The 15,234-nt window shown below is 41.6% G+C and overlaps 1 protein-coding gene across 1 annotated transcript; it reads right to left on the minus strand.

Annotated features, from left to right (window-relative positions):
- Nucleotides 1-2,831: 2,831 nt before the first annotated feature.
- LOC131703014 (reticulon-4 receptor-like 2) lies at nt 2,832-5,375 on the minus strand. The gene is made up of 2 exons (XM_059005894.1): nt 5,035-5,375; nt 2,832-4,451 (listed from the first exon to the last, which is right to left on the minus strand). The coding sequence occupies exons 1-2, from the start codon at nt 5,371-5,373 to the stop codon at nt 3,621-3,623; spliced, it is 1,170 nt and encodes a 389-aa protein (XP_058861877.1). The 5' UTR covers nt 5,374-5,375; the 3' UTR covers nt 2,832-3,620.
- Between the last annotated feature and the right edge of the window lie 9,859 nt (nt 5,376-15,234).

A 15,234-nucleotide genomic window follows, 5' to 3' on the forward strand; every position in this document is an offset into this window, starting at 1 on the left:
AGCAGCTTCTAGTCTACCCTTGTTACAGGAGACTAGTGCGGCTCTCCCTGACTTGCAGGGGACTGGTGCGGCTCTCCCTCCTGCTCTGCGTTTGTTTCAGAGGATGCGCATGATGAGTCTTAATTCTCCCGAGTCGATACGGGAAGTTGCAGCAGAGCCATAAACAAAACAATGGGATATTCCAAATTGGGAGATTTTTTTTTTAAATATTACAACAAAAAAAATAAATAGTTAAGCTTCAAAAAATCTATTTTTGACTGAGCGAGTTAAGTGTGTACGGTATCCTGACAACACAACACGATGAAAACACAGAAAAGACGCTGAGAAAAAAAAAAGTTTCCTATTTCCTGTTTAATTAAGAAAATACAATAAAAAAAGATTATTCTCTTACTTGTCTTCCTGCCATATCCCCTCTTTTTTGGTCAAATATTGAATATATTCGTATTCAAATTCAAACGACTGTTCTTTGTTCCCATGATGCATCAGTGATGGGCTGGGTTTTAGTGATCGCGATAATTTCTGATATTTTACAGTGGCTGGACTTTATAATAATAAAAAAATGAAAAAGGGTAACGAGCGACAAATGCATTAATTTCTGTCGATTTGTTCTATTTTATTGGGTTATAATTTTACAAATTTAAAAGACATCCATTAAGAAAAGATAAAACTAATTTAATAACCTTTAAGAATTATGTTTTTATTGACAGAAATATATTTGATGTATGTGTGTTTGGCATGAAATCAAATAAAGTCCCATTGGATTTTGCTTGGAAAGAGGAAACACAAAAGGTGTTTTTTAGGTTTTTCTTTTTTAAATAAAGCATTTATTCAACATGTTTTTTTTTTTTTTTTTTTTTTTTTTTACAAAAATACATAAAAATACAACACAATACAACACAGAATGTTTTCTTTTTTGTTAAAATAATGACAAAAGTTAAAATATTTTTTCGTTTTTTTTTCTGTTTGTTGTTGGGCTGCCATCTTGGTAAGAGCTTGTCAATTGTCGCATGTGAACACATTCCCTACCAAAATGTCCAGTACAGTACAGTACAGTGCGGTTAGATTAGACTGGACTGTATTAAATTAGCTGGCTCTCAGATCTCCAGTACAGTACCGTGCTGTTAGATTAGACTGGACTGTATTGAATTAGCTGGCTCTCAGATCCCCAGTACAGTACAGTGCTGTTAGATTAGACTGGACTGTATTGAATTAGCTGGCTCTCAGATCACCAGTACAGTACCGTGCTGTTAGATTAGACTGGACTGTATTGAATTAGCTGGCTCTCAGATCTCCAGTACAGTACCGTGCTGTTAGATTAGACTGGACTGTATTGAATTAGCTGGCTCTCAGATCCCCAGTACAGTACAGTGCTGTTAGATTAGACTGGACTGTATTGAATTAGCTGGCTCTCAGATCACCAGTACAGTACCGTGCTGTTAGATTAGACTGGACTGTATTGAATTAGCTGGATCTCAGATCCCCATTACAGTACCGTGCTGTTAGATTAGATTGGACTGTATTGAATTAGCTGGCTCTCAGATCACCAGTACAGTACCGTGCTGTTAGATTAGACTGGACTGTATTGAATTAGCTGGCTCTCAGATCCCAAGTACAGTAGAGTGCTGTTAGATTAGACTGGAATGTATTGAATTAGCTGGCTCTCAGATCCCCAGTACAGTACCGTGCTGTTAGATTAGATTGGACTGTATTGAATTAGCTGGCTCTCAGATCACCAGTACAGTACAGTGCTGTTAGATTAGACTGGACTGTATTGAATTAGCTGGCTCTCAGATCCCCAGTACAGTACAGTGCTGTTAGATTAGACTGGACTGTATTGAATTAGCTGGCTCTCAGATCCCCAGTACAGTACAGTGCTGTTTTTAAAATCCATAAAATGTTGTAAATCTTAAATTCCTGAGATCTAACACTTATGAAAATAAATGAACAAAATAAACAAATAAAAATACATAAATTAAAAAAAATCAATACACAACTTTATAAACAAATTCCTAAAATTACACAAATTCAGTCAATCCAACACCTTTAAAAAAAAGAAAAAAGTACAAAGTAACACGGAACAGTCCATTATAGTTAGTATAGGGGGTGATTGGTCTAAGGCTATTGTGCATATTATTATTATTATTATTATTATTATTATTATTATTATTATTATTATTATTATAGTATTATTACTAGTCCAAACTCCCTCACCCCTCTCTTTGACTGCACCTAAATGGACCAGTCCCTTAAAAAAAAAAAAAAAGTCATTTTCCACTGAAATTAAATAAAATACACACAATTTCAAACTAAAAAGAAAACAGTTTCAAATTGTAACACCTGAAACACATTTTGTGTATATATATATATATATATATATATATATATATATATATATATATATATATATATAGGGAATTTCGTAGCAATTAAGAAAGTCAAAGAGAGAGAGAGAGAGACATAACTGGGAAAAAATGGCAAAACACTTTAAAAGAAGTGTAATTTGTAATTCATTATGAACAGAGCTGCACAAAGCAGGTCTATAGGAAACTCAACACTGCAGAGCTGTACAGAGCAGGTCTATAGGAAACTCAACACTGCAGAGCTGCACAGAGCAGGTCTATAGGAAACTCAACACTGCAGAGCTGTACAGAGCAGGTCTATAGGAAACTCAACACTGCAGAGCTGCACAGAGCAGGTCTGTAGGAAACTCAACACTGCAGAGCTGCACAGAGCAGGTCTATAGGAAACTCAACACTGCAGAGCTGCACAGAGCAGGTCTATAGGAAACTCAACACTGCAGAGCTGCACAGAGCAGGTCTATAGGAAACTCAACACTGCAGAGCTGTCCAGAGCAGGTTAAAAGGAAAGAGAGATCAACACTGCAGCGCTGTACAGAGCGAGTATATAGGAAAGACAACATTTCATTTTTTTATATAACTTTTTAGATTAGTTCCTTTTAAAACAGTGCTTTCCCTGAGTCTCTCTCAAACACTTTCAATGAGACTCCCTATCGCACAGCAGTTTCAATGAGACTCCCTATCACACAGCAGTTTCAATAAGACTCATCCTATTTCACAGCAATTTCAATGAGACTCCCTATTGCACAGCAGTTTCAAAAAGACTCCCTGTCACACAGCAATTTCAATGAGACTCCCTATTGCACAGCAGTTTCAATAAGACTCCCTATTGCACAGCAGTTTCAATAAGACTCCCTGTCACACAGCAGTTTCAATAAGACTCCCTGTCACACAGCAGTTTCAATAACACTCATTATCGCACAGCAGTTTCAATGAGACTCCCTATTGCACAGCAATTTCAGTAAGACTCCCTATTGCACAGCAGTTTCAATAAGACTCCCTATCACACAACACTTTCAATGAGACTCCCTATTACACAGTAGTTTTAATAAGACTCCCTATTGCACAGCAGTTTCAATAAGACTCCCTATCACACAGCAGTTTCAATAAGACTCCCTATCGCACAGCAGTTTCAATAAGACTCATTATCGCACAGCAGTTTCAGAGCAGAGCTGGTCTATAGGAAACTCAACACTGCAGAGCAGTAATTGAATTGTAATATCTTTTCAATATAGACTTTAAGGGGAAATTCACAAATGCTCTTCACATGGTTTCAGGAAAAAGAAAGTGAAGGGTGAGAGAGAGGGAGAGGGTGAGAGTGAGGGAGAGAGAGAGGAGAAAGAGGGACGCGTCTGGACAAACGCCTCTGGATTTCCCGTTTGCTTCTTTCAAACAATCCAACTTGTAACAACGAATAGTGGAGTCTTCGTTTTCATATTTCTCCCAGTAGTCTTGCTCTTTAACTTTCGTCAATGTGGACTCAGCTTCGTAACTTTTGGTTTGACTTTTATCTGGACTGATGTAACTGTTGTCTTGCTGTTGCCCTTTCTTTCCATCCAAGCCTTTAGATTTGTCCGAATTCCCCCCGCTTGCCTTGCCCGATTTGGGGAACCACCATCTCGTTCTGGTGCTGAAGGTGTAAGTGACGCGGGCTCTCGGATAGTAAGGCATCATGGGGCAGGGAGCGAAATCGATTTCTCTCAAGAACCTCAAATCTAGACCTTTCCTCTCCTCGGGACCGGCGCAGAGGAGCTTGGAGCTGGAGATCCGGACCTGACGGAACCATTCCCAGATGGGGCGGGCCTGGCAGGAGCAGCTCCAGGGGTTTCCGTTGAGTCTGAGGAACTGCAGAGACGAGAGATCGGAGAGGGCCGAAGCAGGGAGGTCTGTTAGGGCGTTGTTGAAGAGGAAGAGGGTGGTGAGGTGACCCAGGTCCCTGAAGGCTTTGCGGTTGACCTGTCGCACTCGGTTCTCGTGGAGGAGGAGCCTGTCCAGGTTGACCAGCCCTCTGAAGACATTTTCGGACAGGACTCGGATTCGGTTGCCGTGGAGGAAGAGGTGAGTGAGATTCACCAGGTCTGAGAAGAGATTGTCCTGAGAGGGAGAGAGAGAGGGAGGGGGAAGGGGAGGGACAGAGATTGATATTTGGCATATGAAAATTCAGTACTACCAAAAAGTTGTATGTTAAATTATGAAATTAAAATTATTTGTGTTATAGCTCTCCTGTATGTATCTGCCTCCTGTCGTCCCCCCCACCCCCCAGGAGCAGGATTGAGACACACTGTATTAGATAGGATAGAGGGAGCTCTCCAGAAGCAGGATTGAGACACACTGTATTAGATAGGATAGAGGGAGCTCTCCAGGAGCAGGGTTGAGACACACTGTATTAGATAGGATAGAGGGGGCTCCCCAAGAGCAGGATTGAGACACACTCTATTAGATAGGATAGAGGGGGCTCTCCGGGAGCAGGGTTGAGACATACTGTATTAGATAGGATAAAGGGGGCTCTCCAGGAGCAGGGTTGAGACACACTGTATTAGATAGGATGGGGGGGGGATGGGGGGGGGCTCAAGGAGCAGGGTTGGAGACACACTGTATTAGATCGGATGGGGGGGCTCCAGGAGCAGGGTTGGAGGTGCACTGTATTAGATAGGAGGTCTCTCTCTCTCTCTCTCACCTGGATGTGTTGCAGCAGGTTGTCCTGCAGGTAAAGGAACTGCAGGCTGTAGAGTTTTTTGAAGATGTTTCCGGGCAGGGTCCCCAGCTGGCAGCGGTATATGTGCAGGCTCTGCAGCTTGTCCAGCCCCCGGAAGGAGTCAGGATGGAGGGTGCGCAGGGAGGGGTTATCCCCCAGGTCCAGCTCCTCCAGATCTCGCATGTCGCTGAAGGAATCGGGTTTGATGGAGCTGATGTTGTTGGAGTAGAGCCACAGGACCTGATGAGAGGGAGAGAGAGAGAGGTGGGGGAGAGAGATGAAGATCATTTTCAAGCTCAATTTCAAGTTACAGTCAAACATGTATTAAGAGACCTGCACTCAAGGGACAGTCAAATAGTGTCTCTTAAAAGATGGACCCCCCCATACATTTTCTATTTGTCTCCAACATCCTACCTTCCTGTAATTATATATGTATGTTTAAAAAACTCTGTAAAAGACTACATATATGAACAAAATAAGTATGTAATTGAATTACATTTAGATTATTGTGTGGGCTTGCACGTTGTTGTTTCGGAGGACAAAAGCTTGAGTGTGTTTGTCTATCTCCAGCCTCTCCCAGCCGAGAAGGAGTCACTGCGGGGGAGATCGCAGCAGCAGCAGCAGTGGTGAGGCAGACATAGTCTTAAAAACAATTTATAAATTGGGGGAGAAAAGGGGGTTACCCATGAATGTGAAGTGTGAACAGGGCAAGACGGTACCTGTGTCTGGAAGCCGAAGGACTCTGCCTGCAGCTCTGTGATGCGGTTGTTTTGGAGGAATACTCTCTGGCTGTCATAGGGAATGCCGGCCGGCACAGCCGAGAAGTTCTGAGACTGGCAGCTGACCATCATCGGGGAGGGGTAACAGACACACAGCCTGGGGCAGGAATAGGCAGGGCTAGGGGAGCAGACTGCCAGCCAGAGCAACAGCCAGACAGACACCGAGCCTGCGTGGGGAGAGAGAGGAGAGAGTGTGAGAGAGCAGAAGGGAGGGGAGAGAGATAGACTGATAGATAAACAGAATGACAGACAAGACAGAAAGGCAGATAAACCAATATACAGACAGATTTGAAGTCATGTCTCAATGAACATTTATTCAGTTGTCTGTCATAGATCTCTCTAAGAGTGACCCCTGACCCCGATTGACCCAATGATATAATATTCTCAGCACATAACAGAACTGACTGGGCGAACAGTCACTCAGAGAGAGGCTCGGAAACTTTGGTGACATTTATAGAGGAACCCGAATACTCGGAAAAACAGGAACGCCTTCTATAATTCAGGGAAGACAATGAATAGAGAAGAACACTGTCAATGAGTGTGTGTGTGTGTGTGTGTGTGTGTGTGTGTGTGTGTGTGTGTGTGTGTGTGTGTGTGTGTGTGTATGTGTGTATGTCTCTCAATGTGTGTCTGTGTCTCGGTGTGTTTCTATCTCAATGTGTGTGTATATGTGTGTGTGTGTGTGTGTCTCAGTGTGTGTCTCTCTCAATGTGTGTGTGTGTCTCTCAATGTGTGTGTGTGTCTCAGTGTGTGTCTATCTCAATGTGTGTGTGTGTCTCTCCCAATGTGTGTGTGTGAGTGTGTGTCTCGGTGTGTTTCTCTGTGTGTGTGTGTCTCAGTGTGTGTCTCTCTCAATGTGTGTGTGTGTGTCTCTCTCTCAATGTGTGTGTCTCAGTGTGTGTCTCTATCAATGTGTGTGTGTGTCTCAGTGTGTTTCTCTCTCAGTGTGTGTGTGTGTCTCAGTGTGTTTCTCTTGCAATGTGTGTGTGTTCCAGTGAGTGTATGTCTCTCAATGTGTGTGTGTCTCAGTGTGTGTCTCTCTCAATGTGTGTGTCTCAGTGTGTGTCTCTATCAATGTGTGTGTGTGTCTCAGTGTGTTTCTCTCTCAGTGTGTGTGTGTGTCTCAGTGTGTTTCTCTTGCAATGTGTGTGTGCTCCAGTGTGCGTATGTGTGTCTCTCAATGTGTGTGTCTCGCTCAATGTGTGTGTGTGAAAGCCTGAACACATTTCACTCCAGATTAGCACTCTCACACAGCAGCACATCAGCAGCATGGTGGAAATGACTTCATCAGGAACAAGAAGCCGCTTTATTTATGGTGGATCTGTTGACCTACAAATCTGATTATAATATTTTATTATCTTTAACAATAATAGGGGACTCCCGAGTGGTGCATCCTGTAAAGGCACACCCTGGAGTGCAGAATGCACTGTTTCGAATCCGGGCCTATGCCACCGCCAGCTGTGGCCAGGAGCTCCTAGGAGGTACCTAGGGGATTCCTAGAGGATTTCCAAGGGGCTCCCAGGGGACAGTGCACAATTAGCAGAATGCCACCCAGGCAGGGGGGCTCAAGTCAGCTGGGTAATCACGGTCTCACCGCACACCAGTGACTCCTGTGGGTGGCCAGACGCCCGCCTGCCTGCCTGCCTGCCTGCCTGCCTGCCTGTGAGCCGGCTGTGTTACACTGGGCTTGCAGTGTGAAAGAAAGAAACAAAAAAACAAAGAAAGAAGAAAGTGGACAGCTTGACTTGACAGTTTGAAGTACGGTGTTGTTTCAGAGGACTAAAGCTTGAGTGCGCTTGTCTGTCTCCAGCCTCTCCCAGCCGAGAAAGAGTCACTGCGGGGGTGGGGGTGGGGGGGGGAGGAGGGGAGGTGTGGAGGTGGGGGGGGGGGGGTTGTAGAAGCAGTGAGACAGGGGCTGTCTTAAAAACAATTGGGCATTCCAAATTGGGGAGAAATCACGGGGTAAAAATAATTGACGATTCCAAAAAAAAAAAGAAATTAAACTTTGATATGCTTTGATGTTAACATTTGAGGGGGTGACTGCTTGAAAAGGCATTTGTGACGGGGGACTGCCCCGTCTTTAAGAACGTGGTTGGGACTGGCAGGGAGGGGGTTCAATTCCTCCGTGCCAGGAAAACATGTGAGGATGTGGCTGGAGCCCTAATTGAATAATCAGCAATTATTTATTAATTGGGCTCCAGCCACAGGGGATAAAAGCTAGGGGAGAGGCCCTGGCTAGGGGGAGTGTTCTAGAAGGAGAAGAAACAAGAGTGTTTTGTGTGTGCTGGGTTTCTGTTTGTTTGTTTTTGAATCCAGTGAAGGCAAAGCCCAGCCTGGAAACCTTTATTTTTTTAAGTTTTGCTTTTTTTGTTTTGTGTTTATTTTATGTTTAAAACCTTTTTGTTTGGCCCTTGTGCCGGTTTATTTTGAATTTTTGTTTATTAAAAACTTTATTTTTGAACATTTAAACTGTCTCTGAGTCTCAACCTCGGTCATTTTATTATTATTATTTATTTCTTAGCAGACGCCCTTATCCAGGGCGACTTACAATTCTTACAAGATATCACATTATACGATATTTCACATTATACAGATATCACATTATTTTTACATACAATTACCCATTTATACAGTTGGGTTTTTACTGGAGCAATCTAGGTAAAGTATCTGCCCAAGGGTACAACAGCAGTGTCCCCCACTGGGGATTGAACCCACAACCCTCCGGTCAAGAGTCCAGAGCCCTAACCACTACTCCACATTTCCTGTCACAGCATCCCTCAGACAAACGGTTATAAACTTCTATCTATCTTTCAGTCTCCAGAATTCCAGGGAGTAATTTGTTGATTCATTCATTAGTTCATCCCTTTACACTTCCAAACGAGTCACTCGTTCTCGCTTTCCCTCTTGCTGTTCTTTCTCTCACTTCCTTTTCCTCCCTCCCTCTCCCTCCCACTCTCTCATTAGTTTGTTTAATTTATTTATTTACACATTCATTCACAATTTGAGTGATTCACTATTGCCCTGCAAGCTGTTTGAAAACCAGAATGATTGGTTTACATCATAGACACGCAGAGGCACAGGTGCACATTCTGAAACATGCACACAGTGACACATGCACAGAGAAATACGCACACTGACACACAGAGAGACATGAACACACATACACACAGGGAAACACACACACACTCACTGAGACATGACCACACACACACACACACAGGGTATACAACTTAATAATTAGCTTGTCAGCTTGTAACCTGCTGATGAAGCCCTATGGCATAAACTTCAGTTAAAAAAGACTATGCCAGTTTCAATAAGACTCCCTATTGCACAACAGTTTTAATGAGACTCCCTATCACACAGCAGTTTCAATGAGACTCCTATGGCACAGCAGTTTCAATAAGACTCCCTATGGCACAGCAGTTTCAATGAGACTCCTATGGCACAGCAGTTTCAATGAGAATCCTATGACACAGCAGTTTCAATGAGACTCCTATGGCACAGCATACATTCTACTGTTTAGCAGACTCTGATATTTTATTTCTTAGCAGACACCCGTATCCAGGGTGACTTACAATTGTGATATTATTATTTACATACAATTACCCATTTATACAGTTGGGTTTTTTAATGGAGCAATCTACGTAAAGTACCTGCTTGTTCAAGGGTACAGCAGCAGTGTGTGTGTCCCCACCTGGGACTGAACCCACACAAGAGCCTCCGGTCAAGAGTACAGAGCCCCCCTGACCACTACTCCACACTGCTGCTCCAGATATTGATTGAGACATCTGAGATCTCTTTATAATACACAGCAGCAGATACTGATATTGATTAAGCATGTCTGAAATCTCTTTATAATACACAGCAGCAGATACTGATATGGATTGAGCATGTCTGAAATATCTTTATAATACACAGCAGCAGACCCGGATATTGATTGACATCTGAAATCTCTTTATAATACGCAGCAGCAGATACTGATATTGATTGAGCATGTCTGAAATCTCTTTATAATACACAGCAGCAGATACTGATATGGATTGAGCATGTCTGAAATCTCTTTATAATACGCAGCAGCAGATACTGATATTGATTGAGCATGTCTGAAATATCTTTATAATACACAGCAGCAGACCCGGATATTGATTGACATCTGAAATCTCTTTATAATACGCAGCAGCAGATACTGATATTGATTGAGCATGTCTGAAATCTCTTTATAATACACAGCAGCAGATACTGATATGGATTGAGCATGTCTGAAATCTCTTTATAATACGCAGCAGCAGATACTGATATTGATTGAGCATGTCTGAAATCTCTTTATAATACACAGCAGCAGACCCTGATATTGATTGAGCATGTCGGAAATCTCTTTATAATACACAGCAGCAGACCCTGATATGGATTGAGCATGTCTGACATTTCTATCAAACGGAAAACGACTAAAAATAAGGAATACTAAAAGGACCATGTTCGCAAACTCAAAACAAGCGATACAAAGAAATACATACATAGACTAACCCTGTATATTTAATAATATAATATAGATTGTGTTGAATATATATGTGAATGATCAAATATATAACATTTCAAAGTACATAAATGAATATTTGAAAAGAGATGAAAAAAAAATAAACAAACGAAGTCTATCTGCTCATTTATGTTATTAGTTGCTCCTCACTGCGTGTTAAACTTAACAAAGACTTAAAATAAATGACAATAAATAAATAAATCAAACACGTCATTGTCAATGTAAATCCATACTGCTATAAGATTCAGTATTTATTTTTACTTACCTTTGACATTTCGAGTACGGGAACCGCTTCGTAAATTCGACCGAGTCCCCATTTCTACTCTGTGCCGGGTGTATTTGTGTGCGGCGCTGCTGCTGCTATCTCTCCGCTGGAGTCTGGTGCTCTCTTTCGGCTCGACTGCGCCTATTATAGAGGGCCACTGCCTACGAAGCACTTGGGGGCTGCGACGGGAAACCCACACGGGCCAAGCCGGGGCATTGTGCGCTAAAGGCGGGGGACAAAACCCGGCACTGTGCCCGCTGACGGAGCTCAGAAGCGAGGGAGGGGGGAGGAGACTCCGAGGAGGTCTATAAAAAGTTCAATTTCTCCGCTAAATATCAAAAGAAAAGAGGAAGGGATGAATGAAGAAAGGATGAAAAGAAGACGTCTGCGTCAATTTTTAATGCTATTCCAAATTAATACGGATCTTATTTTTTTTTTTACTTTGAAGGTTATGCGCTCTAAGACACGGCTCACACCGCCGTTCACTCGCAGACTGACAGGCGCTCCGATACGGCAGGAAAGTTATAGGGGAGCCGCTGCAGGATTGAGGCTCTCTTTAGGACCATGGGTTAACAACTCCTGCACTAGATGGATGGACAGACAGACAGCTAGCAAGTACTTTACCTCCTAGATTGTTCCAGTAAAAACCCAACTGTGTAAAAGGGTGGCAGAATTTGTATACATTTGTGATTCTTGAAATGTGTATTATTATTATTATTATTATTTTATGTAGGCTGTGTGTGACAACTGTAAAATAAATAATAGGCTACTAATGTAAAAATAATGTGATATCGTCATCTCAACACTTAATGTGTCATGAGTATATATTGTTATTTTCCTTGTATAACACTGTACAACTGCTGCGTCTGTGTGTGTGTGTGTGTGTGTGTGTGTGTGTGTGTGTGTGTGTGTGTGTGTGTGTGTGTGTGTGTGTGTGTGTGTGTTTTACTGGTAATAGATTTGGTTTGAACCCCCCCCCCCCAAAAAAAAACAGTTGAACAAACCTCTTGCAGATCCTGTTCATGTTACAAAGGTAAAAGTTATCATCTTACAAAGCCTGGAGACTGTTCGTGTAAACTGCAAAGCAATATTAAGTCTCTTGGATGATGATGTTAATGTTAAAATTTGATGACCCATATTATTTCAAAGATCAAAACTAATTGTCTCCCAGCAAAACCACAGCAACCTACAATGACCATATTGACACTGTCAGAAATATGTGATTTTAAAAGGACAAGAATATAACATCACTATTAATAAGTAGATGGGTTCATACCTTTATTGACTTGCATTTGGTTCACTGCTACTTAAGTTGCCTTACACTGCTGGGACTGGTAACTGCTGCTGACCGGTAAGACTGGTGCTGATACTGCTGGGACTGGTGCTGACACTGTGACTCCTGCTTTGAAAGAGTTTAGCACACAGTTTCTCACTCAACTTTAATATTCTTTTGTCTGTATAAATCGACGATAGGAAGTAGTACAGTACTTCAGGCGGGAGAAACCGGTCGCAGAGGTCCCGGTGCTGCCTGGCGCACAGGCCGGGTCGCTATAGATGCAAATACACAGCCCGAGATTATAGTAATGTGAAGAAATAAAAAATAACATTTTATATATATATATATATATATATATATATATATATATATATATATATATATATATATCAATTTTACACTCTTAAAAAAGAAAGTGGGTACATTTTTTATTATTATTTTGGTCTTCACAATTAAGAATTGAGTCGATTTTTACCGAGGGCCTCGGCTGCCTCAATGTGTACACTGTGATTACGCGCCTGGGCACAGCCAGCATGCAAGCAAGCTACAGCAATAAAAACGGAGCTAAATCAAATAATACAATACCTTTCTCATGTTGTTTTTCTTCCTCAGTTTTTTTTCTTTTTACGCTTCTTCGCGCCAGATTGGTACATTCTTGATCTTTTTTCAGTCACAATTTGTTCGCAATCCTCAAAGAAGCCACCGGAGGCAGATATCACCGTGTAACAATTATTTTTTTTTTTTTTTGGTTCCTGGGTAGTAAGTGTTATTTTCTAATTGCTTATGCCTCAAAAGTATAGAAAATGACTATTATTCCCCACAAACTTTGCTTTTGTGACCAGGACAGTGATATTTTGAAATTTACCTATTTTCCAGAACATTCCAGATAGATTCAGTGCTGAGTAAACTTGGAGTAACTTCTAGAACTTTCTAGAACTTTCCAGTAATATAAATAGTAGTATAAATACAGGGGCCTTAAGCCCACCAGTTCAGTTTAGTTCCAGCTGCCTAAGTGGATACATATCTGCATTTTTCTGAGATGGCATCAAGAGGCTGCAAGCATCCGGCAGACGCATTTTGCTATGTCTGCGGCAAATTTATCAAGACAAGAGTGAAAAAGTACTCCGTGGAAGCATCTGCTAAGATGTGTGAGGCCTACAAGGCATATTTTGGCATGCCTGTCGGGGATCAAGACAAACCCTGGGCACCTCATTTCACCTGCGAGCACTGCAAAAAAAACTCTGGAAGGTAAGATGGACAATTATTGCTCGGAATTTTATGTTATAAAATTTGTTAAAATTTTTAAAATTGTAAAAGTTTTTAATTTTAAAATGTTTTACAATTTTCAATGTTATTGAATAAATATATCATATATAAAAAATGTTGCGAGAATCTCTTACACATTAGTCATGGGTGAAATAAATGTATTTCTGTAGGATGGTACAGAGGGGAAAAGAGAGCCATGAAGTTCGCTATCCCAAGAATTTGGCGGGAACCCACTGACCACTTAAGCAACTGCTACTTCTGCATGATGGACCCTTCCAAATGTCGGGCTGGCAAGAATGCACCTGCTATCACGTATCCGGACCTTCCTTCATCCATCGCCCCGGTGCCACACTGCCATGAGCTCCCCGTACCCACTCCTCCGGAGAGAAAGAGCAGCCGTCTTTAGAAGTAAAGAGAAGGGTCTTTCAGGTACCTTCAAGACTTCTTCCCTAAGCTGTCTGAGGCAAAGTTCAAAGCCGGTGTCTTCGTCGTACCACAGATAAAGAAGATCCTGGAGTGCATTGAATTCCCCAAGAAGCTCATTAGTAAGGAGAAATCGGCTTGGAACAGCTTTGTCGCAGTGGTTCGGGGCTTCCTGGGCAATCACAAGGCCGAAAACTATGTGGAGCTGGTTGAGACTCTGGTGAAGAACTACGGCACAATGGGCTGAAGGATGTCCCTCAAAGTCCATATCCTTGATGCTCATCTTGATAAATTCAAGGAGAACATGGGAGCGTACTCGGAGGAGCAAGGCGAGCGCTTCCACCAGGATATAATGGACTTTGAACGCCGCTACCAAGGACAGTATAACGAGAACTTGATGGGAGACTACATTTGGGGGCTGATTCGTGAAAGTGATTTACAGTATAATCTTAAATCTCGAAAAACTACTCACTTCTAAATCTTTTTTTCTCATTTTTGTATTACTTTAGTATAAATACATGTTAATTTGGATTCATATGTTGTTTTTTTCTGACTTTATGTGAACCAAAAGACACAAATTCGTCCGTTTTCTCATTGGAAAAAGGTAAATTTCAAAATATCACTGTCCTGGTAACAAAAGCAAAGTTTGTGGGGAATAGTAGCCATTTTCTATACTTTTGAGGCATAAGCAATTAGGAAATAACACCTACTACCCAGGAACAAAAATTGTGTTACATAGTGATATCAAGACGACGGAACAAGCCTGCTTGCTGCTACAAAAGCGGCACTATACTGAACTTTACCGATGCGTTAGGAATAGACACCATTCATTTATTCATGCTTTTACATATCAACTAATTGCATTCCGCATTTACAGAACATACATGATTATCGTGAACATTTGATAAAATCAAACAATCAAAAAATTCCACTGACTTACACTGCTTTCACTTTTTACCATTTACTTCTTAGCCCTTAGCTTGCGTCTCAAAGCGTGATGATGTTGGTTTTGTTGACTCAGTTGCCATGGGAACGTTTAAAACTCCGCGACAAACTTTACTCAAATGCACAGCTGTACAGAACACACCCCCTCAGGCATGTGCTGTCTATTCACGGGAACAGACTACTGAAGCAGTTAGTTCAGATGATCGCTGGATACACAAGAAACAATCTGACAATTTCACAAATAAACCCGTTTGTGTTCAACCCTATGAGAGGTGGAATGTAACAAAAATGTGAACTGCAAAAGCCGGAGCGTCAAACATCAACGACAAAGTTCAACATTTGAATTGAAGTAACAGCTGTCAAATAGACAAAACTCAACATTCGAAGATAATATGCCAAATTGAAAATGCTCAACACACTAATTGAATTAATTATACATAAAATAATGAATGTAATTAAGCTCAATAATTGAAATGTGAACTTCAAATCTTAAATAAATTGATTACAATTCAAATTGCCAACACGCCATCCGATTTGTGTTGATTCTGTTCTAAATCAATACTGCGCGTTGTATTTCAGGTTAAGCGCTGTGCTTTCCATTTGCCACTTGGTCATTCTATTCCCCGGGACTGCCCCTGTCATGGCAAATCTGACATGCTAAAGAGATGCTTTGCACTGTTTCTTAAATCAAGTG

This window comes from Acipenser ruthenus, chromosome 32 (assembly GCF_902713425.1).
Source record: "Acipenser ruthenus chromosome 32, fAciRut3.2 maternal haplotype, whole genome shotgun sequence".
In the NCBI taxonomy this organism is placed as follows: domain Eukaryota; kingdom Metazoa; phylum Chordata; class Actinopteri; order Acipenseriformes; family Acipenseridae; genus Acipenser; species Acipenser ruthenus.